The 27,323-nt window shown below is 41.9% G+C and overlaps 1 protein-coding gene across 1 annotated transcript in view; it reads right to left on the minus strand.

Annotated features, from left to right (window-relative positions):
* Positions 1-27,323, minus strand: part of ppp1r16b (protein phosphatase 1, regulatory subunit 16B) — a 113,101-nt gene that overhangs the window by 13,242 nt on the left and 72,536 nt on the right. The window contains exons 3-5 of the mRNA XM_034083052.2: positions 26,098-26,168; positions 8,346-8,491; positions 6,186-6,289 (exon numbers count right to left, since the gene is read on the minus strand). Coding sequence (XP_033938943.1) covers positions 6,186-6,289; positions 8,346-8,491; positions 26,098-26,168 — 321 coding nt within the window. The remainder of the gene's footprint in view (positions 1-6,185; positions 6,290-8,345; positions 8,492-26,097; positions 26,169-27,323) is intronic.

Consider the following 27,323-nt stretch of genomic DNA (forward strand, 5'->3'; position numbering starts at 1 on the left):
CTTTAATCCAGGTAGGACTCAGTAGTACTGTGACCGCCTCACTCCTGTGACCGCCTCACTCCTGTGACCGCCTCACTCCTGTGACCGCCCCACTCCTCTTCTCCCCCCACAGCTCAGCAGTAACGTCCCGTACGGCACATTTAAAGAAAGGCCAGATTAACAATAAGGAAAACAGCCAGAACTGTGACTCCTATATTATTGCTAGTGATTGGATATGTGAATTACTTAAACTACAACAAATCAAGAAGTGTGAATGGAAATAAGATTGAGTTCCTTAATTTAAAAAATAAAACAAATATTTAGATTTCCGTTTTAAGTAAAAGTGACAGCAGCAGGAAATAATAGTTACAATATTCACAGGGATTAGAAGCATAACATTTTTGAGGAGTATTGGAGACAATCCCCAGAAACGGTCTGCTTAAACATGAGATAAAAAGTAGACAAGCATCACGTGACTGTGCATATGTTATCGTCAGTATTTCAGCCCTCTGACCTTTTACCTTGACACGGAGGTATAAATTGAACCTTGGCGAGTAAAGCTGAAGGCAAATCTATCCTCTCAGCCTGCATCCCGTCACTTTAAAGTCAGGCTGCTGTTTTAGTGTTATCTACGTGTTGGTTGGGGTTCTGAAAACTGTTGAGGAGGTAAACCGGTACTTCTCTCTTTACACTGAATCACAGCCCGAAGGTGTGTGAAGGCGCAGGAATCAGTACCACAACAATCCCATTTGACGTCTTAAATGAAATGCACCCCTCCAGCTATGTTGTTCTGTTTTCTGTTGTTTTTGCTGGCAATCATCCGCGCCTTTGGTTTCCCAAATGTTTTGATTTAGCTACAGTGATGCCCCACAGCATTACAATGGCCCAAAGGATTTAAAACATGTTTATTATAGCATGCAGACTTATTGTCACATAATACAAAATGTAGTTAACCGAAGAAAAAAACTGTCAATGTATCATCACATAAATAAGAAAAAAATATCTGATTTTAAAACGTATTTTTCTAAACTAAAGTGTAGTGTTGTCCTGCAGCAACACATTTAAAAGGCTGGTTTTTCACAGATGGCAGCATAGTTAGCACACAACTCCCCTCTGTAAGTATTTTAACAAACAGCCAATCCCAAAACAGGAGGTACCTTTAGAGTTATACAATCTCAATTACCTCTACTATCAAAATGTAGGTTTTAATGAGATATGTTTTGGGGGATTTGTCTAAAAGTCTTATCTCAAAATGTGATGCTGTAGCTCACTTGGAAGAGCTGGTGGCCCGAAATCTAATATGGACTACAATTTAAGATTATTTAAATTAGTATTATTAACCCTCTTTTTCTTTTTTTAAAGTGATGTCAGCAAATTGATTTTGTGTGGTCCAAATAACCGTAAATGTTACGTGAGGATAGAGTTATATCTTATAGTGGACTATATCAATACATTATTTTAGGAATTTATGATGAATTATAATCATAAAAACAGAAAATCAGGAAACCCTTAAATGTGAGAAGTTTCAAGAAACAAATAATCATACATTTCATAATAAAAATTATGGAACGAATGAATATTTATCCATGAATTTAAGATTTTAGAATTAAATACTATTAAGTGGTTGATTACATTTGGAGCAAAATGCCATCAGCTGTGTGTTTTTTCTGCTCTGCACCCCCCACTCTATTTCTGGAAAATGTATTTCTGGTATCACTGCGTATCATCACAGATGAACTGTATCAACAGGGGGGGGAGGATCAAGGAAGAGTCAGATCAGTTGATGCTGCATATCAAGTCTGTGTGTGTGGGTGCGTGCAGGTGTGTGTGAGGGAAAGAGAGTGGTGGTGTGCCCATCCCTGAGGTGTCTCTGGAGAGAGGAGGTTTATCCAGCAGAACAGTGCAGTGAACATTAGAGGAGCAATTAGCAGCAGCGCGCTCCCTTTGATCGGCTTAATAATCATTCTTCTCACCTACTGTACCGATATCTACATTCTGCCGCTCCAGAGATCTCTTTGTCTTTCCAATATCATCTCACATCCAGAAAGCAACCCTCACAATGTGCTCTATTTAAACTGTTAAAATTATAAACGTCGCACTGGTGCAGTATTTACCATAACACATATTTTCTCTCCTTTAATTGTCGAGGGAAATATGACTGAGCTCCCATAATGCTCCTCAGCAGCACCCTGCTTCCACACAGTTTCCTCCTGTTTGCCTCTGAGCAGCTCCACTGAAGCATTTACTTTGAGGCTGAAGGGCACCTTCAATTCCTGTATTATTCTACCTTCCCTTGTTTGGTAACGCTTCAAATATCGTCAGCAAAAAAGATGAATAAGACAGTAGTTTGGAAACCACAAGTTTCCCCCAAAAGTACACCCCTAAAGGAAAACTAAAAACCTCAGGTCCTGTTCCAGAAGAAATCCACATTCAAAACATTGTTGACATGCATCACAATGGTTATAAATAAAGCTGTGGACAGGAGCCTCTCTCAACAGTAGTCTTTGTGCCTCGCTTCTTTTTGCCTTTTTCTTCCATGGTATATTGCAATGACTGGCTTTTTTTTTTTTATTGAGTTACAGCCGATAGTGAAGATAAGTGAAATGTCCCATTTTCCTACCAAAGCTAATATCGGGGGCTAATTTGGTCGTGGCTAGATGGTTACCCTCCATTTGTGAAACCCTCTCAAGATAATGTTAGGCATTGAAGGTTAGGATAGATTGTCAAAAGTGAGTCTCATGAGAGTTTCCCCCAAGTAAGACACAAAGATGATTATTTTAGAATTAAAGTTCACTTATATAAGAATATATAATAAGCTGACCCTAACCCTACATCCTTTTGAGGAGGCTAAACCCTACATCCTTTTGAGGAGGCTATGTTTCCCTAATGAGTACAACAGCGAGGCGGTGAGGGCAAAGTTAGTATGAACTGTCGTCAGGATGCACTAACATTTTTCTTTCAAGGTGTAATCTTTCTCAGCAGAAAATCGATATGGATCATTATACGTTAAATATGAAACTAAAGCCAGTAGCTGTTTAGCTTGGCACAAAGACTTGAAACAAGGGGAAAATATAGCCTGACCTACCAGAAAAAAACTACGATATTTGTCTACCAGCATCTCTAAAGCTCACTCAATAACCTTGTGTTCTTTTTCTTTTTAAATCTGTGTCCAAACCTGAGAAATAGTCCACATATTCCCCTGTAAAAAAGTGAATGGTGATCCACACAGTAGCTTTTAACTCCTAAACAAAGAGCTAATAAGATTATTTCCTAAAATATTAACTATTCATTTAGTCAGACCACATTTGAGCTGCCAGTCAGCGCCTTCACACAGCATCACTCCTCTACACTCAAAGCCCCCGCAGCCACAGATTTTGCTGCTTTGTCTCCAACTGTGTGTTCACACGGCAGCCTGTAGATGTAACTGCTTACTAGAAAACAAAAACAAAACATTGACAAGAGCTTATGTTTAGAAGGCAGGGTGTGATTTAACTCTAGTGTAAATAAAGCTGTCTGTCACATCCGAGTCTCTTTGCAACAGTTTTTATCGAATCACACAAACACAGGCAGAAATGTGAACACTTCTGAACCACAGCGTGAGTTTCCCCTCTCCCCTCACTGATGTATGTCGGTGCTGATCTCCTTGAACTCTCAGTCACGGCACGCAGGCAAACTGTACAGACTGTGTTTGTTTAGTGATACAGCATGAATATATACAGTCTCACAATCTGCAACAGATCCGGCGTGAGAGAACTGTGAATACCCCAAAAGCTTCCTGGAATGTCCATCCTGAAACTCTCTCACACACTTCCATTCAGCACACCATCCTCCTCAACAATCTGTTCTTGTGGTCCATATACTTTAAACACTGACAGTAGCTCCTTTGTCCTGCAGTTTATGTTAAGTAAGAATTATAAGACTATACTTCTCGGTTAAAGTTGTGATATTTCATCAAAATCACTTTATTCTACATGTCTTTTAAAATGTTGCCAAAAATAAATAGTTTGCAATCACCAGATCATGTAAAAAATAAAAACATTAAATTCTGCACTTCTAGGCTCAACTCTGGCTAAAACCAACAGTCATGTGACAAAAACTGAATTCAGATTAGAGAGGAAAAGAGAAATTCAACTTGAGTTTCCCCCCCGTTTCTAGCGTTTGTTTCTAGCCACCTGTTCACCTTGAGATACAGTGGTCTGCAGGAACAAATAGCGCTCTGAAACCCTTTGTGGTTGGAAGGGTTACGAATGATTAAATATGGGCTCAGAACAGTCTCATAATACACACATGCACACAGAAGGATTCACAGTTGTATTTCCGGATCCACAAATGTGTTCCGTTTCATATACCGTACTTTTCGGACTATAAGCCGCGACTTTTTTCCCCATTTTTTTTGTACAGCTAACGGCCACTAGGGAACCTCCTAAATCTATGGATTTTACAGGTAAAATTAACCACCTTTAACACTATGGGCTCTATGACCGGTCCGCGCCCGCCACCTTTAAGCGGCGGGCTCCAGCAGGAAAAGCTGGAGGCCGGAAAAGAGTGAGACAGGTAGCGCGCCAAAGTCAAAGTGGAACCGAGAGACAGAACGAGAGCAAGACAGACGGACAATTTAGCTGCTGCGGCTTATATGCAGGTGCGCTTTATAGTCCGAAAAGTACGGTACATGTAAATAAAATCCAATTACAGAAAAAAGTTTTACATATGTATTTTTGATCCTCACATATTTGTTTTCCATTTAAAACCTCTGCACCTGCAAACACAAACAGCTTTCTGTGCACGGATCGCTGTGCATTCGTGTGTGGGTTTTTTGAGACTCCCCTGTCGCTCACCCGATTCGTACTTGTAATTTTTTCTATCTATAGCCAATCAGATGTCTCCTCAATTCTAAGCCAATCACATGAGCGCGCCCCCACGAGGGTAGATTTCTTGCGTTCATGACGTAGCGCTTCATATACTGTACGCATTTTGCTCTGTCCGGTCAGCTCGCTAAACAGAGGGCGGAGCATCAGGTGATTATGCAGAGCTGCGTGTCTCCGTCAGACTCAGCAGCTGATCTGATCTCTCTCTCGCGTCCGGTTATACTTCACTCGCGTTTATGTCCATATCGATCAGATCCAGCTCTCCTGATCGGCCTTTATAGAGAGCACCGATCAAACTATTAAGAGCCGATAATGATCGGCGGGGCTCCCCCCGTTGACAGTTCACTGTCTAGCACTGGCTTCATAGTGTATTGATCGATTAGGCTAAGCTAACCTGTAGCTGCTCCCTCCACACTCACAACAACTTCATACAGACATAAATAAAGCAGCTGTATTCGCCATACAGGAAACACACATTTAAAACGGTTTTGCCTGCCGTTTTTGTGTACACAAGCATTCATCAATGGTTCGGGAAGTGGCGCGGTGCCTTAATAATATAAAGGCTTGTATTTGCGTGCATTTCCTGTTCGGAAAGTGGCGCTGTACTGAGAGTGGAAGTGTCCTGAGATTAGCGCCTGCAGGCAGGCTCCATGGACCTGTCAGCTCCGGACTGCGCAAAATGCGTACATGAAGCGCTACGTCATGAACGCAAGAAATCTACCCTCGTGGGGGCGCACTCATGTGATTGGCTTAGAATTATGGAGACATCTGATTGGCTATAGATAGAAAAAATTACAAGTACAATCGGCTGACCGTCAGGGGAGTCTCAAAAAACCCACACACGAATGCACAGCGATCCGTGCACAGAAAGCGGTTTGTGTTGCAGGTTCAGGGGATTTAAACAGAAAACAAATATGTGAGGATCAAAAATACACATGTAAAACTTTTTTCTGTATTTGAATTTTATTTACATCAATATGAAACGGAACACATTTGTGTGTGCATTGAAAAACACAAGTGTGGATCCGGAAATACAAGTGTGAATCCTTCTGTGTGCATGTGTGTATTATGAGACTGTTCTGAGCCCATAATTAAATGGTCAAATTATAATTGGTATAAGTTAGATTGAATTGCCATAATATTGAAAAAAAAGTAAAAAGCATACTCCCCATGATGGCAATAATCAGATGACAGATATTATGATCTTTTATGATTATGATATCTTTATAAAAGTTTTTGAAGAAGCAAAAGAAAACAGTGCTTATCAACTGAGAGCAAAAGTCTAAATATTCTGTCCATGGTGACTGCGTTGGGATTTCTCTCTGAATATTTATTCCGTACCTCTGTTGGCCATAGCTGTCTCGATGATGTCCAGTGTTGGGTCGTCTTCACAAAGGTCGTACGGCATGTTGCCATCAGAGTTGACTGCCAGCAAATCTGCACCACTGTGGGAGGAAAGCAAATACATGAGCAACACTTACAAAAAACATTTTAATTTCATATAGGCTAGTACATTCTCTGAATATGCATCATCTAACAAGGCAAACATGAGGATTATATGTGGTTTAATAAATTGCATTTGAAGGCATCATATGTGAGCCAAATAGACACAAATTAAAAAAACATTGACAAACTTTTGATTAAAAAAAGACCAACATATTAGACAGCTTGATATATCATTTCCTGTTGTCAGATAATGTGTTTGTTTATATGGACAACACATTTAATCCTTGTATTAAACAGGCCTGTATTTCATATTCTGACAGTTCCAAAGAAAAACTGAAAAACAAATCTGATCCATAACTCACAGAGTTGGAGAAAATAAACCTCAGTCGGAGCACTAGGTGACCATGCTAATTAAAATGTTCAGAAGGCATTATTCAGCTGTTTTCAATCAGGGAACTCACTGTAGAGTCCAAGTGATACGATAAGTGGTAGCAGTGCGTCTGAATAATGTGTGTGTGTGTGTGTGTGTGTGTGTGTGTGTGTGTGTGTGTGTGTGTGTGTGTGTGTGTGTGTGTGTGTGTGTGTGTGTGTGTGTGTGTGTGTGTGTGTGTGTGTGTGTGTGTGTGTGTGTGTGTGTGTGTGTGTGTGTGTGTGTGTGTGTGTGTGTGTGTGTGTGTGTGTGTGTGTGTGTGTGTGTGTGTGTGTGTGTGTGTGTGTGTGTGTATACACTAGGTGTGCATACATAATCTTCATGTAGTCCTTATTGTGCACTTCTCTTTGTGTGTACATGCTATTATATTATAGGATAATAATTAAATCCCAATTAACATGCAACTCTATACAGTTCTTATCCTACATGTTTATGTGTGAATGTGTCAGACAAAATAAATAAAAAACACTTCTTCAGAACACTTTTCCCTCTGATAAACCAAGTATTTTTGAACTGTGATTTACATTTAAATTAAAACAAAAATAAAAGCGAAAAACATATAACGTCCTAGGGCTCTGAGATAATTCAATTTGACAATATTGATTATTATAATATCATGTTTACCAGTTTCTGCTGTCTAAAAGACGCCAAGCTAAATGTAATTGAACCAGATTTTTTGATCTGATGCAACAGTCCAGTCAAATTATCAATAATATTTAATATTCGGTTTTATACATTTGCCTGACATACTGTACAGTATACTGATCAGAAAAATAACATTGATATACAACTTTGATATCATCTTCTACATACAGTGTACAGTATCTGTAAAGTTTCCTGAAAACCTCTTGCACACTTGTGATGATATCACTAAAACAAAATCTGACCACACACAGACAGAGCTACATTAAAATAGGGAAGAGACTCAAGACTTCCTCTGCCTACATTCTGCAAGGTCAAAACTATACGAGTGTCGCTGTGACAGCTGGTAAATATGCCTGTTGATTCAGTGTGTGTGTGTGTGTGTGTGTGTGTGTGTGTGTGTGTGTGTGTGTGTGTGTGTGTGTTGTTAATTGGTATTTGGAAGGCAAGCATTGCACATTAATTCAGTCTGATATCTGCCATTGATCCAGCTGGTCAATACACACTCTAAACTAACTTCGACTTAAAGCAGACTCTCGGGTTAAACGTTCAGTCGAGTGTTGATTATCAAACTGCCTTCCTCTAGTTTGTTATTATTAAACATCCGCATTATCGAGTTGTTTACTTGTACTTTGCTCAACTTGTCAACAAAATCTCAGATGTTGTTTCTAGTTATATTACCAGTTAACAGTTGTCGTTTAATAATGATTTCTGACTAAGTTGCCCTTCATTTAAATATGATCATAAATTAAATAAATAAAAAATATTAATAAAACAGCTTTGCAAAAGAACGTTTTCAAGGTGCTTTATAGCATAAAAAACAACAAACAATAGAATCAAGAAAAAATAAAACAATAAAAACAATAGGACCACTAATACAACAATCAAAATAAAGCAATAACGCATCAAATATAATCCAAATTAAACCAATTAAACATCTTGTGTGGCAGTAAACCCTGCTGTAGTGCATCTGTGTGTCTTACTGTGCGATGAGGATCTTGACGAGTCCTGCGTGTCCACAGGTGGCGGCGGCGTGCAGCGGCGTCCACAGCTCGTTGTCTTGAGCGTTGACGCTGGCGCCTCGGTCCAGCAGGATCTTCACCATCTCCTCGTAGTTATCTATACAACACTGTAGTGAAAGAGAGGGGGAGGGAGAGGGGGAAAGACAGAATCTGTTGAATTGATGATACTATAAAACTTGCCAGAGTAGCACTCCATATTGACTAGGAAAGAAGTAATTCAGGGTGAGTTTGAACGGGAAAAGAAAGACATCGATAAAGACATGATATTGAGTGAAATAAAATTATGTAACAGTTTTCTTCTAAATCTTTCAGTAATGCGAGTGCTCTGCCAAAAGACTGAGATCCACAGTTTAACCATGTTTGCAGGGAAATGAATAGTTGGCTGAAACAGAAGCTCTGTAGCTTATTATTTTTAGTGTGATGTAGCAAATAATGCACAGAATGCACAGAATACTAATTTGTCACCAAGAGCACAGACGACACATTAAGCCAACTCGGACACAGTCATTATGACATCGTACCCATTGTGTGGGCTGCTCCTTGGATCTGTGATAAACTCAAACCTGTAACTCACACCTGTCCACTGAGACAGAGAGACAAAGACAGAGAGGGGCAGAAAGTATTTTCCCCTTAGTCTGTGGGTGTGATTATAGGGTGGGGAGGAAAGAGAGGTTTTTTCCGTGTAAACCATCCGCCAGTCTCGCTGCTGTCAGCAACAGCAGTTTTCTCCATCAGAGCCTTGGTGAAAGTGTGGCAGCGCTACACCGCAGAACAAAGAGGGGCGCAAAGACAAGAGAAGAACAACACAGAGAGAGAGAGACAGAGAGAGAGAGAGAGAGCAAAGAGCAGACAGGAAGTCAAAGAATGGGATTACTGTGGCGCAGTAGGAGGGTCAGATAAAATCAGAAAACTGAACGATTCAGAGTTTTGTTTCCAAAGTCTGAGAGTGGCATCTCAGCGAGAGCCGGTGTTGTTATTTGTGCCGGTGAAGTTGTAGATTTGAGTCGGATCCACCACGTCGTTTGTTGGAACCCCCCCTATCCCTCCAGTAAAGCATATCAAAGCAGAGATGTCATAAAACATCCTTCTTTGTGCTCGGGAACAGCTGCATGTTCATACCAAAGAGCACCTTCGCATTTTTGAGAAGCCGCTGGAGTGTTGTCCCTCTCTGCTTTGAAATGAAGATGAGACATCTGTCCCGATGAAACATTAAATCTGCTGAATGCTGTTAATCCCCGTATGATTCTACCCACTTACACATTTCAAAGATAACAGGAAATAAATGTTGGTGACTAACAGAAACAAAATGGAGACAACTGAAAGGAAATAAGTAAACAAATCCATCTTTCCTGTAAACCACTTATCCTAATCAAGGTTTCTGGGAAGCTACTGCCTTTCCCAGCACGCATTGTAAAGAAGCAAGGTACACCGTGGAAACAAGACTGGTACACTGATTCACCCCGCAAATTAAATCTTTAATGCAAGCATTAGAGCTTCTATATGAAAAACCATTATGCAATTATAGAAAGGAACATTATTTGAAATGTCAAAATGTATCAGCTGTGAGAGCTTTAGACTGATGATCGACACGTTTTTCTTTCTTGAATAAATGGTAAATGGACTGTATTTATAAAGCCTTTTATCCAGTCTTTACAATCCCTCAAAGCACTCTACAAGTCCTCATTCACCCATTCACACCCCATTTATAGAGCAATGTTCCATTTGCTCAAGGAACAGCTAACATTCACACACTGTGGGCCATCGGGACTTTGGGTTCAGTACCCTGCTCAAGGATACATAGACAAGTTGACTGCCGGGGTTGGGATTGAACCCACAACCCTCCGAGTGAAGGACTACCGCACTTCACAGCCACAGTTACTAAATAACTAAACATTTATAATGCGGGATGAGTTTCTTTATACTGTCCATCTTTGGGCAGTGGATCAAGTGAAGGGAAACAAAATGTGTCTCTCAAGCAGTGATGATGGGCTGGGAGTTAGAAACCAATAACATCAGGTTCTAGCCAAGTAGCAGCCAGAGAAACAAAGGTACAGTAAAGACCTAATACTATTATGTCAAGGCTTTAAGGGTCTGATATGAATTTGATAACCTGTACGAGTTACTTGTTTCATGTGAACATTAGAGTAAGACTTGTCGTTTTGTAAGTGATACAGAAATGTTACTTAGTTAGATTACTCATCCTTGCTGTTGAGTGATAAACCAATTGTACCTAAGAATAACTGTTCACCTCTCCCCATACGCTCTAAATATTCCACCTCATTACACACGCTCACCATAGCAACCTTGAGCAGTGGAGGTGTGCAGAGAAGACGGCCTATCTTTCATGGATTTACATAGAGGATGATCTGAAGTGCCGTCTCTAGAGGATTGTAGTGTTGGAGAGAAGGAGCGAGAGCTAGTCACAGTAATTCAGCAAGAGAGCAACGAGAACGAATATAACAAGAGCAACAGGCTGGACATGCCAGGAAGAAGAAAGGGATATCAAGAGACAGAGGACATCTGCTTTGGGAAGTTCAAACGAGCACCCTTTGGACATCATTTAAACTAACAGCACCGAAACAGACCAATGTCAGACAAATGTATGAGTAGAAAACGACGAACTGTATTTAACAGAACAATTACACAGCTGTACATTTACTAGTACAGTGCCCTAGAAGCAAAATACATATATCAAATTGTATAAGACTTTGATGAAAATAAGACTCGAAATAAAGCTCTTATTCACTGAAAGCATTATCAACTCTGTTGTACGATATTCTTCTAAACTTGATGTTTTTCAAGAGGCTTCAACTATCTAGCTTAAACTTCACCAAAAGCAAAGTCAAAACATCTCAATCGCCCCCTGGTAGCTGTCTTTTAGTTTAGTAAGCGCTTGATCTGATGCAGTGTAATCTACTGTATGGACCAAGTCAATTAACAGTTACAAGTGGTAATGTTACTTCACCGCCAATAGATGTCTTTGTAGTAATGCGTTGTGACCGTTTGATTTCATTGAGCCAGCAGACACTGAGCACTGGAGCTGATAGTGTGTGAAAGGTGAGCAGATGTGACGGTGATGATTCAATGGTTGAGAGCGTCACCTTTGTTAATGTGTGCCTCCCTGCTGGCCTTAAAAGAAAACCTCCATCTGTCTTCTCAGTCACACATACTCCATCGCTGTCTCTGCCTGCCTGCCACCTGAAGCAAATATTATTCTGAGGGCCTTAACCACAGTCAGAAAATAAGAGCACAATGATGTAAGGACAAAATGAGTTGTGTTCATTCTTCATTGTGCAGAATGCCAAGGTTACTCAGATAAGGCGCCTCTGACAGGCGTTTGGGGGGAGTACATCAATTCATATAACGCAAGAGAGGAAATGAAATTACTTCACAGATGCAGAGGACAGATAGCAGACAGGCAGACGAGAGGTGAAATTCATAAAAGACACAAAGACTGACTGGAAACACTACTGACAAGACAAACATCCTGTGTGAGCCAAAGTGAAACGCATGTTGTTAGATTTCCGCATCTAAGGCCTTTTTTTGACCAAAGTGTTCACATGAGAACGGTGTGTTTCCTCCTGAGCCTGCATTTTTTTTTTTTTTATTATGAAAGTTAAACCAAACTGATAACTTAAAGACATTTCATTTTCAGCAATGGAGCTGTAATTTTATATTGTATTGATAATTAAAAAAAAGAATAATATCGTTTTTTACCTTTTAAAAATGTTTTTGCTTTCACTACAGCCTTACTTAGACTGGTACAAACTGATTATATAATATCCTAATACTACTTCAATTAGTGTATGTTTCTTCTCTACTTGAGCTTCTGCTTTATATGGTATGCCTACGATAAACCGGCCCTTATCTTCTTTAAGTGAAGGATGATAAAAGATTGTATATGAGGAGAAAAGAGAGCTAAAAGCAATCTGGCATCACTGAACATGAATAAAGAAACATAAATGCTGCAGTCTGGTCCCAGACACAGTGATCCTTTTCTAAGGAAGGCGAGTCAGAATTTACCAGAAACAGTCTATAAGACTTTCCTCTGAAACTCCCTAAAGCAGAAGTGGTGGTGGTTTATTAGTGTGAACTACTTCCGGTGTCAGTGATATCAAAAGAGCAGCCATAAGACAACGGAAGAATAAAGAAGTCACACATTTCATTATTTTACTTTCAGTCAGTGTGTTGGGAACATTCTCCCTCTTGTAACACGGCTATGGTAATTCAGAGAGAAAGATATGGATTTCATTTTCTGCTGGGGTAATTGGCAAGCTTGGAGATATAATTCAGGGGGAATGAGCAGCCTCATAAAACTGACAAGAACAAGACTCCTAAGAGACATACAAGCTTGTCATGCCAGCCTGCAGCAGTGGCATGACAGATGTCATCAGAAAAACCCAGGAGACTTCAACCTACAGTACACACAGCAGCCAGCAACTAGGCTAATCTCCCAACAGCCTTCTGAATAAACCCCACATACTTCAACCCACTTGCAGCTAGCTGATTAAACTAATCTCTTACATTTTCAAACTTGCACCCACAAGCTAACTAGGCCCAAGACTAAACTCCCAGACTTCGCCTAAAATCCCACCAGCCTCCACCCTTCTTGGAAATAATGTGTCTTTCATCAAAACTATTCACACAAGGATGGGAGTGTGGCTCTGACAAAGGCTCAGATTATGTGGTTGGAAAACAACAGCAACAGTCTTGCTGGGATCGGCCCGTGGGCTGAGAGGACTGAGTTCTGAGCCGAGGAGTAACATCACAAGCAAACTAAGCTGAGACTGTGGCTGAACGGCTGACATTTTAGTCAGGGCTAGTGCCACGAGGGCAGTTTGTGTTGGAGCTGGCACTGCATCTGGAATACTGAGCGGTTAAGTGGGCAAGACCACGTGGCTGAGACTGCAGGAGGTTAAAAGATAAAAGGGTTTCAAATGTTCCCAGACATCACAGGACTTATGCAAATCTTGAAAAGGGAAGGGGGCCAGTGTGCAGAAACTTCAGCTGTTGAATTGGATCTAAACGCTACATGAACTGAATCCAGTCTGTGAGTGTCAGTGATAAGCAGCTGAGACTTTAAGAACACCAAAGATAGGTTCTGAGCTGAGGAGCTGCTCACTCATTTCCTAACCTCCCTGTTCACTTCATATCCCCACATTCATTACGCATGAATCCCAAATCAATTATATATTTACTGATTATTATAATTATCATTGATTATTTACTATTATTGTTATCATTTTCTTTTATTGTTATTTACTTTTATTAATTACTTTATACAGTTATTCCTATTGTGTTGCCCATTTTAATCTGCTCATAAAGCAGGTTACGATCAACCAGGGTCATCTGTGTTTGGTTCAGTGTGTCTGTGCTGATGTTTATAGAAAATGCAGTTTTACAATGTTAAATGTTCAGTTACTCAAAATACAAACCAAACTTCACCTGCTGCTTCACATTAAAAGCTGTCAACCAGCGAGGGGCTTTTATTGTGAAACAGCCATTGGAAATGACAATGTATGTGGAGGTAGATAGTGGAGGTAATGATCTTTTTAAGGAGGGCTTGCAAAGCAAGATGTTAATGTATTCTGCGCCTTTCAGATACATAGAAGTAGAATAGATAATAGGTTGTTAGATTTTGCAAAAAAGTCCAACATGTAATCAAAATAAACTTAATGTATCTTTTCATTCTGTCTTATGAAAACAACCATATCTGGTTCATGTATTGAACTCGAAAACATGATCTGAGTAAAACCTTGATGAGTTTGAAGTGTATCAGATGCCAAAGCAGTGCATACCGATTTGTTATTTTGACAGTTAGAATATTACAGCTAAAAGAAAACTACATTTATCAGGGACAAAATAATTAAATTCTAATTTTGGAGGACAGCATGTTCAACAGAAATGAGATATTTATGTTTTACAATTATCAGCAACATGTGCTTGAATATATCCAACAGGTTTACACAGCATTCGGATGACATTGCACTAGTCTGCTGCAAAAGCTGAGTCTGTTTCCACCTTCTTGCTGTTCAATGCTGTTTTTTTGCTACGAAGACCCTAAGAAATTGAAATGAATGATGAGATTGTATTTAAGTGATATATGTGTACACATATAAATCATTAGTGAAAACAGCGCTACATTTGATTTAATTAAAAGGTATAATATGTGGTAAACTGAAGAGCCCTTTGGGAGCCGAAAGAGCCGGCTCTTCTTGGTGAGCCAAATGATCCGGCTCAGGAAGAAGAGCCGGAATTCCCATCACTAGAACAATGACTTCTTCTGCGAGGATTTATAAAAGCAGCTGGATAAAAAAAGTTAGGAAACGCCCCTATAGGAAACGCCTCCTTGCTGCGGTCTGCAGACAGACCCATCTCGAAGCACTTGACACCCTGGGCCAGCATAACGTATTTTCCACTTGCCCGCTTGGGCCACTACAAATATTGCTTTAAAAAAATGTTTTCTGTGGTATTGGTATCTTGACTAGCAATTTAGTTAAATTGTTTCGTTTATTAACGCTACAACATAGCGTTCCGTGAGTCGGTTGTCGTTGTTGGGTGAAAAATAAACAGCTGTTTGCTGCGGAGCGCAGCGCGAGCAGGCTCCCGTGAGCGGGAGCGCGCTCCTTCACTACAGACTATCGCGCCACCTAATCATTCGCCAAATGTTTTTAATACTAGCGGTAACCGGTCAAGCGCCGTGCAAAAAACAATCTTCAAATAAAAGAAAGTCACCGGAGGAGTTAAATGAGAGTGACAGGGAGCATGAGAAGAAGAGGGAGAGAAAGTTTCAGCCAGCTTGATCGATGGAGTTGGCTTCTATAGAGTGGTGCAGTGACGCGTCCTAAAACCCTTTTATAATCTATCGGTTAGATTTATGATTCGAAAATTATAAAAGTAGGGTAGACATGTGGAGATTATTCGGCTGAACAAAACGTGCATTTATCAAACAGGTTTGTTTTCCACAGACCTTATTTCCAGCTATTTTTCCAAAACCCTGTGGAGAAATCCCGTTGCTTTTTGTCGAGGGAACCAGCAGCTTACTTCCTGGTTGACGCGTCACTGGCTGCACTGCTCTCAATATGATGCCAATATAAACAAGGTCTTCTGTCGGCTCTGTACATCAATGCCGACCTATGCTGACAAGTAAGTGAAGAGTAGACAATATAAAGGTATGGGCGAAATGTCCCAGCAGTTTAGAATAATCAAGGCTCTTATCAATTCAATTACATGGCCATTACATGTCTAACTCCTAATGACAGGAAGGCAGAAAGTGCATTATACAAATAATAATACTCATAATAGCAGACATTTTTTAACAATGACCACAATATCATTATTTTAATAAACCAAATATGAACAATTGAGGAAAATGAGAACTGATGATTCAAATGTTGTACTACAAGTAGGCTAGTAATGTAGTTAGTGCATACGTTACTATTGCAACAAATGTGTTCATTTTCTTCATTATTAGTCGATTTTTTTTTTTGGACGAATGCTCCGGGCCAGTGGTTACAATGGGACCAGTGATAATACAAATCTGCGGTGGGCTGGCACTACCGAAGTGGGCCGGTCGAGAGTCCCGGGCTGATTTGTAGTCCCAGTCCGCCCCTGCCTTTGTCACTGAACAGAAAAGTTCTGGAATTCATTCTTTACATATTCCCATCATGTGATCAAGCAGCGTAGCTAATGCATAAAAGTATACATTCTCTATCCGAGCTGAGGCTGTATAGGTGTGTGTGTGTGTGTGTGTGTGTGTGTGTGTGTGTGTGTGTGTGTGTGTGTGTGTGTGTGTGTGTGTGTGTGTGTGTGTGTGTGTGTGTGTGTGTGTGTGTGTGTGTGTGTGTGTGTGTGTGTGTGTGTGTGTGTGTGTGTGTGTGTGTGTGTGTGTGTGTGTGTGTTTTCTGGCACATACAGCGTCCCTGAAAGCCATCTATTGATTAAAGTCTTTTATCAGAGAGGTGAGACTAGCCTTAGATAGGTATGACATCTCATCTAAAGAAACATCACCACCACTTCCTTTCATTTATCTCTGTGTGTGTGTGTGTGTGTGTGTGTGTGTGTGTGTGTGTGTGTGTGTGTGTGTGTGTGTGTGTGTGTGTGTGTGTGTGTGTGTGTGTGTGTGTGTGTGTGTGTGTGTGTGTGTGTGTGTGTGTGTGTGTGTGTGTGTGTGTGCGTGCGTGCGCGTGCGTGCGTGCGTGTATGAATTCTCCATGTGTATTTCTGTCTGTATTGTGTCCCTATTTCCATGTGTGTGAATGGCGATATTTGTAACAGGAGTGAAAAGGTCTCATCTTGAACCGGCTTACCGGTCCAAATAACAGATTATCCGGTACACACAAACTCAAAGGAAAGGTCATTCTGGTATCTCAGCAGCCAACAGCCCACAGCTTTTACTACACCAGCCAGTGGTGACTGATGGACTTCAATTTTCTCTTCCCGTTGTTCATTTCACTGCCCCCCAGCAGGTGCCAGAGAATTAGGCTTTGAGCAGCCGAGGGGGAAAGACAGCCGGCTGTGCAGCGGAAAGAGAGGACATAAACTGTCAGAGGTATAGGAAATGTACGGGAAGAGCAATGAGACGAGATGATGAAAAACGGAGAAGAAACTGAGGTAATAAATGAGCATCCCCGCCTTTGAAATGCTTTAGGTTGCCACCCTTCTAGAAGGCTTTTGATTTGTTTTGATTTGACCTCGGAGTGTAACATCAGGATTTAAGAAAACGTGGTGTTTTTCTACACATTCTATAACACATAGGTGTGAGCAAGCTCTCTGATTGGTCAATAGGCGTGTTTGATTCCACGATCAAACAACGGTCAAATAGAACGTGCCTTTTCACAACAAGTCAGTATCCCTCCGCGTCTGAGAAAAACGGTATACCGTTGGGCCTAAAAGAACTGGAACAAGAAAGCAGCGGAGAAGTAGTAGTAGGCTTTCTACCACCATCCAAGGAAGTCGGTGAAGCCTGGGGATGCGGTGTGGTATAGCATGGAGCCCTTGGGGGTGAACAGCCTGGGGTCCATGATGACCCGCATTAGTGAAGAGGCTGGCACTGCTACGCGTTACACAAACCATTGCAGAAGCACCTGCATACAGCGGCTGGCGGAGGCAGGGTTGGAGGCCAGAGAAATCATGTCCGTTAGCGGGCATAAAAATGAGTCATCGCTTCGCAGCTACTGGGCTCCATCTCTGGACAACAGAAAGATGTGGAGCAACGCGCTTTTTGCCGGTCCGGGACACGCCATGAAACGGCCACTGGAGGAAAGCTCTTCCGATAACCTACCCGTGAACACCACAGCACCACCTGCAAAAAAGTCTGGCATGGAGTTCATGGAGAGCTGTTTCAAAAATTGCACTTTTAATGGCAGCATCAACATCCTCCTTCATTCTGAAGCCAAAATGTTAAATATGTAAATAAATAAATAGCCTAATTCAAGAATTGTTGTCAATAAATTGGTTAATAATATATTATTTACTATAATTATATCAATAACTGTAAGCGGGGAAGCAGGAGTGTTCGATTGATCGGCTAGCGTTACCAAGGGAACTACATTATAGGAACTACTTTCTGACGGAGGTTAACTCAAGCAGAAAGTGTAGGTTTGGGAGCAAATTAGCCCACATTATGAAATTATTTTACGATATTGTTGATTACAATGATAGTTTGTGTTTGTTATGTGTTTGTGCCCTGATCAGGCGCTCCTAGTGTGATGTGTCATGTCTAGCTGTAGTTTCCTGTTATGGTTTTGTAGTCCTTATCGTTTCTCCTCCAGGTGTACCCATTTGTAATTAACCCAGGTGTGTCTTGTCTCGTCATTACCTCATGTATAAGGATTCTGCTTTCCCCTTTGTCTGGGGCTGATCCTGTCTGTGCAGTACGTGTTCTTGTCTGTCATTACTTTATATTTCCTTTGTCCAACCATGGTGGTAATTATTAATTAAATTCTTCTTTTGACTACTTCGGCTACCGTCTCCTTTATTTATGTTGCCTTGACTCGACATTGAGCCTGCTAACAGTCAATGGTAACGTAATATGGGGGCTCGTGCCAAACTGATTTGAGCAGGAATTTGGTGGTGGCCGCTGAGCTTAGTCCACACTTTGAATTATGGTTGACAGTGTCGTGTGTGGGGCCCATGTTTTATACCCTCTTGGTAAATAAGTCTCCAATAAGGAGCGTTTTCATCCAGCTAGGGCAGCTGGACCATTTTCTATGGTTCCTTCCTTCGCCTGGAAGACATACCGTCTATGCTGGTCGGGGTAGTAGGAAGACCCTGTCAGGCTCCTCCTAGGCCGGCGTATGTCAGCTAGTTAGTTATATAGGGGGTCTGATAGTGAGGGATGGAAACGTTTAAGGGATGGGCCTTAGTTTTTTTTTTTTCCTGTTTTGAACACACGACAGTTGTTAATCTCTTGCGAATAATTTTGAGGGTGGATGCTTCAGAAGGTCATACCGGTGCTCTTCTCTATTTAGTGGATAGCGGTAGGGGAGCGGTGGCCAGAGTTATTAAGAACAGACTGTACAGACGTGTAGGGTGAAGCCGGTTTTGTTTGTTTTTGTGTATATGTTAATTGGTTGGTCGTATATGCTGGTGGAAGCGGGATTGGTTCTTTAGTTTCTTCCTCCCCCGGTGCGACGGTACTAGGGCAGGTATGCCTGTGAAGGTATGTGATTTTGTGGCTAGGCCAACAGTCAACGTGTTGAGCTTGTGCACTAAGGAGGAATTATCGGGGATAGCAGAGCATTACGGTGTCAGGCTTGCCCCAAGCATGAAAAAGCAGCAGCAGCGGTTAGCGCTGGTGGAGGCTTTGACCGCCATGGAGGTTATGGAGTCTGTGGGCAAACCTGAGGAGCAGGAGGTAGTCACATGTGACCCGGTTTCGGAGAACCAGGTTTTGCTGAGGAAGATGGAACTAGAGTTTAAATTCGAGCAGCTGAGACATGCAGAGCGGTTATGCGCTCGGGAAGCGGAGGAGGCAGAACGTGGGCGTGTGCATGAGCTTGAGCTTGGAAGGCTTGGGGTAGAGGCGCGGGCAGTGCATCTTGAAGCTAGGTTCGATGCTACTAGGCACCTACGTCTGGTCCCGCAATTTTACGAGAAGGATGTTGACAAATATTTTTCTATGTTCGAAAATATAGCCACAACTCTGAAATGGTCTAATGACCAGTGGACATTACTTCTCCAGAGCGCACTCACCGGGAAAGCACAACACGTTTACGCGTCACTTTGCCCAAACACCCAGGATTACGCCGTGGTGAAGGCTGCTATCCTTAGGGCTTACGAGCTTGTGCCGGAGGCGTATAGGCAGAGGTTTCGCGCTCTTAGAAAGAACAACGTGCAAACCTACGTGGAGTTTGCTTACGAGAAGGAGCTGGTGTTTGATCGTTGGTGCGCGTCGGAGAAGGTGGACACTTTGGTTAAGATGCGGGAACTCGTGCTTCTTGTGGAGTTTAAGTCCTATTGTTTGCCCGATAATGTGGCGATGTACATTAATGAACATAAGGTGACTGAGTGCTCGGTGGCTGCGAGCCTGGCGGATGAGTTCGTGTTGACGCACAAAGTGCTCTTTGACAGACCTAATTATCCCGTGCGCAGGGTGGAGAGTAGACCGAGGTGGGACTTGGGTGACAGGCCTGTGGCCTCTGGCGGTGACAGTGTGGGCGAGGTTGCTGAGCGGGGAATGAGGGGAGAAATGCGTGAGTGTTACCACTGTGGTAAAAAAGGCCACATAAAGGAGAACTGTTTTGCCCTTACCCGTCCCAGTAAACAAATATCGTTGATAATGACACCCACACCCACACACACATCTCTGAGTAGGGATGCCCAAAGGGGTGAGGATATGAAAGCGTACTTACCGTTCATCAGTGAGGGGTTTGTATCCTTGTCCGGCGAAGGGGTGAAGGTTCCTGTGACCATATTAAGGGATACGGCTGCGTCCCACTCATTTATTCGGAGAGATGTGCTACCTTTTGACAGTGGTTCAGAGGTGGATGCTGGGATAGCTGTCAGGTCTTTTGGGATGCATGTCATGGAAGTTCCGCTTCACACTATCCATCTTACATTTGAGTTGGTGTCGGGGCCAGTGGTAATTGGGGTGGAAAATTGTTTTCCTGTCGAGGGCGTATCATTAATTCTCGGGAATGATCTGGCAGGGGGTAGGGTCCTCGTGAAGGCAGAGGTGACTTGTGTGCCAGCAGAGTCTGGGGCGGTGGACGTCCTGGCGGATGCGTATCCGAGAGTGTTCTCCTCATGTGCAGTCACGCGGGCCATGGGTATTAAGGCTCTGGCCGAGGAAAAGGACGACGTGGACTTGTTTGATACCATCATAGCGACTGTTAACGGGGTGCCTGAGTTTCGTGACCCACTTATGGATAATCCCCAGGGTGCAGTACCACGGGGGCCTGAGGTGGAGGGGGCGCTCCCGGGGCAACCCGACTTGTGGTCATCATCTCAGCTTGTTCCTGATATTGCCCCTCTTGAAGGTGATGCTGTTCTTCCATCTATTCCAGCCGGTCTCAGCCCTTTACTGCCCTCTACTTCCTCGTGTGAGTCTGCCAGTAGCGCGGCTGGGTTTTCTTTTGCTCGTGAGGAGCTTATCGCGGAACAGGGTAGAGATCCAAGCCTGTCAGGCCTTTTTGAGAACACAGCAGGAGTGGGAGAGAGTGAGGTTTCTAAAAGTTGCTATATCCTGAGGGACGGGGTATTGCTGCGTAAATGGTCTCCTAGCCTCGACGCGTCAGCGGAGAATGATTGGAATGTGGTGACGCAGGTTGTGGTTCCGTTTAAATACCGTCACGATATTCTGTGTTTGGCTCACGATCACAGGCTCGCAGGACATCTGGGGGTCAATAAGACGTATGATAGAGTGCTGCGTCAATTTTTTTGGCCAGGGTTGAAACGGGATGTGGTGCAGCACTGCAGGGGGTGTTCAACGTGTCAGGTGGTGGGTAAACCTAACGGGGTCATTCCACCGGCGCCACTCTACCCTATCCCGGCAGTGGGGGAACCTTTTGAGAGGGTTATCATTGATTGTGTAGGTCCACTCCCTAGAACCAAGGCAGGTAATAGCTTTCTTTTGACCATTATGTGTGCCAACACACGGTTTCCGGAAGCGATTCCGCTGAAACGGATAACGGCCAAAACAGTGTCACAGGCCTTGGTGAGGTTTTTCTCCGTTTTTGGTTTGCCTCGCGTGGTACAGTCCGACCAAGGTACGAATTGTGTATCCCGCATCTTCTCGCAGGTTTTAAAGCAGCTGGATATATCGCATAGTTTCTCTAGCCCATATCACCCACAATCCCAGGGGGCTTTGGAAAGGTTCCACTCCACGCTAAAAACAATGCTTCGGGCGTTCTGTCGTGACACGAAGGACGACTGGGATGAAGGGGTTCATTTAATGTTGTTTGCCGCAAGGGAGGTGGTGCAGGAATCTTTGGGATTCAGTCCTGCAGAGCTGGTATTTGCGCATTCGGTTAGGGGGCCGCTTAAGCTGCTGAGGGAGAAGTGGTTGGGGGAGAGCGAGCCGAAGAACCTGTTAGACTATGTCTGTGGCTTTAGGGAGAAGCTGAAGAGGGCATGTGAACTAGTGAGGACAAATCTGAGTGACACACAGGGGAGGATGAAGGGCTGGTATGACAGGAAGGCTCGGGATAGAACGTTTGTGCCAGGGGAGAGGGTTTTAGTGTTGTTGCCTGTCCCAGGCTCCAGCTTACAAGCACGGTTTAGTGGGCCGTACCTGGTTAGAGAGAAAGTAGGGGATTTGGACTACCTGATCGAGACACCGGATCGTGGGCGGAAGACTCGCTTGTGTCATGTTAATATGATTAAGCCATATTATATGAGGGAGCCTCTGGTGAATCCTATTGACAGTATTGTTGTGCCCTCTGCGAGTGTGTCCACTGTGCCGATGTCAGTTTGTATGTTGGCGCCATCTAGCGTTGATGAGAGTAATGACAGTCTTTGTTTTTCAGAGGGGGTTGGACAACTGGAAGATGACGTCATTATTCCGTCCAAGGCGGTCGTGGAGGGACGGTTGACAAACACTGAGTCATTGATCACTCTTGACTGTCATCTTGGCCATTTATCAACAACGCAGCGAGATGATATCAGGGGTTTGGTTGGGTCTCATTGTGAGCTGTTCTCCGATATTCCTTCGCGCACTAACGTATTACAACATGACATCGATGTGGCGGAGGCATTACCCATTAAACAGCACGCGTATCGCGTGAATCCATATAAGCGGGCACGGTTACAGAAAGAGGTGGAATACATGCTCACTAACAATATCGCTGAGCCCAGTTTTCAGCCCATGGAGCTCGCCGTGCTTATTGGTTGATAAGTCAGACAAGACAGATAGGTTTTGTACGGATTTTCGCCGAGTAAATGACGTGACTAGGCCTGATAGTTTTCCATTGCCCAGAATGGAGGACTGTGTCGACAGGGTGAGGGGGTGCTATTTATCCATGAGGTGGTGTGGGGGTTATGGCCGCCCATACCGGTGCTGTTAGTACAATTTGTATTTGTTATTGTGCTGACAGTATTATTGTTTCTTGTTTCCTTCTTCTGTTTATGTTCATTCCCCCATTTCGCCTTGGGGTTATGGACATAAAGTTGGGTGTGGGGGTGTTATGTGTTTGTGCCCTGATCAGGCGCTCCTAGTGTGATGTGTCATGTCTAGCTGTAGTTTCCTGTTATGGTTTTGTAGTCCTTATCGTTTCTCCTCCAGGTGTACCCATTTGTAATTAACCCAGGTGTGTCTTGTCTCGTCATTACCTCATGTATAAGGATTCTGCTTTCCCCTTTGTCTGGGGCTGATCCTGTCTGTGCAGTACGTGTTCTTGTCTGTCATTACTTTATATTTCCTTTGTCCAACCATGGTGGTAATTATTAATTAAATTCTTCTTTTGACTACTTCGGCTACCGTCTCCTTTATTTATGTTGCCTTGACTCGACATTGAGCCTGCTAACAGTCAATGGTAACGTAATAGTGTTATAGAATCGCAATCATACACTTGAGGCCATTCTTGAACGTCATTATTGGTACTCCAGTACAGGCGTACGGACCGAGGCGGTACTGTCGTACCAATAATGACGTTCAAGAACGGCCTCTCGTGTATGATTGCTTAAGTAAACATCAAGATATTCACACCTCCATGTAAGAGTGACAGAAAATGGTTTACTCTTAAAGTTTTTGTCCAGCAATTTCAGTGTACTAAGTATAAACAAAATGGATCAAGCTTGTTTTTGTTTACAGGATGGGTTTTTGCCCTCAGCTGTTTTTGTATCATCTGTATATATGTTCTGGCTATTGCTTTATCGACATGACTGTAGGTGCTGGTTTTACACAGATATTTTAGATTTGTCTATAGTGTTTAGGCCAATCTTGGTATTTTATTTCATAACTTTTTTAGTTTATACATTTGTATCATACAGCTAGACCTTTTTTTAAGCCTTAAAGGTTAACCAGCATGGATAATGTGTGCAATCAATTAGTGGAGCAATGAAGGATAAGTGGAAACGTTTTTAAAGGGTGCAGTAGAATTGCACAACAGTGAAGACATGGTCAGTCGTTTAAATATGTCCAAAGAAACTATCCTGAGTCTGACTGATGAGTTGGCAGAAATACAGCCAGTCCTGCCACATCAACAAGACAAAGTATATCAGCTGCTGCAGGTCTGCAACACACTGATAGTTCATACTATTGAAAGTCTTTGGGACTCCTGCACTTCAGGCGGAGAGATATAGAAACACATTAGTGAAGGTGAAAGTCTAAAATACCTGGAAAACTGTTTTATTTGACTGTCATATGCTGTAAAGCCCTCTGAGACAAATGTGTAATTATGATATTGGGCTTTATAAATAATGTGATTGATTGATTGATATAGGTCCTGCTCTATTTGTCTTGAATAACTATTTCCTTTTACAGATGAATATATATTAAGAAGCCTAACTTCAGTGCATGCCTCACTTGTTTGTAGCTGAGAATTAACTTGTAACTGTTAAATGTTGAAATTCTTCCTGAAGGCAAATGTCCTCTAGATGGATGATACGGAAACCCTTTTGTATTTTTTTTTGCCAGAATTCATTGAAAACTATTCTCTACTAAAGACTGACTAATACTAGCGTGGGCTCAGACAGAGTCAAAGACTATCTTTGTCAGAGGGTTTTAAGGATTTGAGTTTACTGATTGTACAATGTTATTTCAAATTAGCTAGAGTCTTATATATTTATTTTTGATGTATACATATCAAATGTTTGTACACATATTGGCTACACTGCAATAAAATCAAAAGGCTAGAAGTCAGGGAAATGAAAGACAACTTTACTACGCAAAAGGCTGCTTTGTGATGAAATGAAACATGTAATGATTCATTATTTACACAGACGATTGAGCAGTTTGGAGTCAGGTGATGTGGAGCATTGATTCGGATGGGGTGGAAGCTCTGACTATTATGCATGTTAGTAATGGCTCTAATTAGCAAGTGAAAATAGGCCTGATCAGTTTCCTGCATCAAAATGGACTAATTTCCCTAATACTGAACTCATTTCCTCACTAGTAAAAAGCATTTGTTACAGTGTCAGAAAGCCTCAACACTATTATGCAGAAAGGACTATAATTCCTACAGCTGCAAACTAATCACACCGTGAAATTATTTAATTATATTTCAACAAAGACTAAATGGTAAAGGTTACTTGATTCAGAAAAGAGTCCCATGTGTTACTGCTCCAGAAGAAAATCCAGGCAATAATAAACATAAGAATACATCAAACACATAGGTAAATTCATTTTAACAATATATACAAAGTTAAGTCTTCAGTACTTTATATGAAATGTCATTTAAATATTAAAATCCAGTCATGTGTCAATCTTTGTTTGGTGTTCTCTCTACAAGAAAACCAATATTTTATTTATCAGACTCAAACAGAAACCAATTATGTTTAATATAAGGCTGCATAAAGCCTAAGCTTATTATTCAAATAGCATATTTCAATTATTCAGTTACTTAGAATAGAACCTGAGATATAAATAATAATCCTGGAAAAGCAGTGTCTTAATGTTGTCCTTTGGTGTTTTGTGATAATGTATAAGACATTGTGTTCACAAACTCTAAAATGCCATGTTTAGCTGCCTAAGGAGATTATCACTTAATGCAAATTGGATTTAAAAAGGCAGTTAAATGAAATGTAAATTAAGGGGAAGCATCATGCACAAGGTTTCCTGAAAAGAACAGACAACATTAATTTTATTTCTGCCCAAGGGAAGCCAGCATATGTTCCAGTCACTGTGGGACTCACAGTAAGTGGCAGAGTAGACTGTGTTATGATGCACACAAAGCTTCACTGAAAAGGGTGATAGCATTTTAAAATAAATGCCTTTATTTAAATTATACAAGAACATCATATATTGGTGTAAGAGAGAAGGGTACTAAATGCTGCCAATGCTCTCTGCCTAATCATTCAGAAATAAAGTTGACCTAACTTTTAGGAGCACATTACACGGTTATTGTTTTTGCAAGAACAGCATAATATGGAAATAAGAAGCCCAGGATCTAACCGTCAAATTGGTGGTTAGTAGACATTACAACCACCTGATGGTATTTCTACTAAGGCATCATATTTGTTTTTGTTGAGATGGTGCCATCTGTGTCACCATTTTGAAGAAATCAAACAGATAGTAAGACAAACCGGAGGAGAAAGAATCGGACATGGTTACCTGGTGCAGAGCGGTGAGGCCGTCTTCATTGCAGAGGTCTGGACTCAAGTTTTTCTTCAGTAGGTAGCGAACTGGTGGAAAAGAGAGAGGGAGAATCACATAAGTGGAGCTGAAAGTCTTAAATAACTGGATAATATTTCTATTAACAGAGGGTGTTATGTGCTGTACACACTGTAAAGCCCCCTGAGACAAATGTGTAATTTGCAATATAGGGCTTTATAAATAGAGAGAGAGAGAATACAATGTTCTGGCTAATGGGAAAACAAAAGATTGAGATGCAGGATGCATTTACTTAATCTTCTGTAAACCACTGACATCTCCAATCAATCTGAAATCCATTAATCCCACCACTCATCGTGATGCATGCCTGCAGGAACTTCAATCTCTCAAATTATCAGTACAGACAGGATGTTACCCAAATGACCTTGGAAATATGGATGAATGATGGATGAGGGGAGGGTTGTTTATGATGTAATGATGCTTGGGATTACACTGTTTCTGCCTCATAGTCCCAATAGATAAACCCTCCGCTCAGACCCTAATTCACAAAATATCAGCCATCACTGCTAAACCTGCCGGCCTGAGCAGGAAGTGCCGCTGCAGCTCGTCTCCACATCATTATTATCCCCTGTTTTGGGCAGCGCTGCCATCTGCCTTTATTTCAGAGACAAACAAAATTAAAAAGGCAGAGCGAGTAGATAAAGCAGGTTATGACGCTGACAGAGAGATGAGAGAGATTTGGAATAATCTGATCCTGATTTGTTGTGGATGATGTAGAAGTTTGTGATAATACATAAATAAATAGGTTTGGCCATATAGACATGGCCAACCTGTTTCTCATGATAATAATCAGCCCGTTCAGGCCAGAAAATGGTTGTAAAACATAAAGAATGTGTACCTTAGGTTGCAATTACCAGCATAAAGCATGAATAAAAAAAGTTGTCAGTAATGTCAAAAATACTTGAGACAGAGGACAGAATAGTATACTTGATATTGCCAGCTACACACTAAGAGGATACTGTTCGGAGAGATTTAAGAGAGATAATCAAACTGAGCCCGTATAGGCCCCTGCATTAAACACATACATTGGTGCTGGTCCAAGCACGATAAGGTACATATTCTGGTTTTCACACACACACACACACACACACACACACACACACACACACACACACACACACACACACACACACACACACACACACACACACACACACACACACACA

This window comes from Pseudochaenichthys georgianus, chromosome 5 (genome assembly GCF_902827115.2).
Source record: "Pseudochaenichthys georgianus chromosome 5, fPseGeo1.2, whole genome shotgun sequence".
NCBI lineage: Eukaryota > Metazoa > Chordata > Actinopteri > Perciformes > Channichthyidae > Pseudochaenichthys > Pseudochaenichthys georgianus.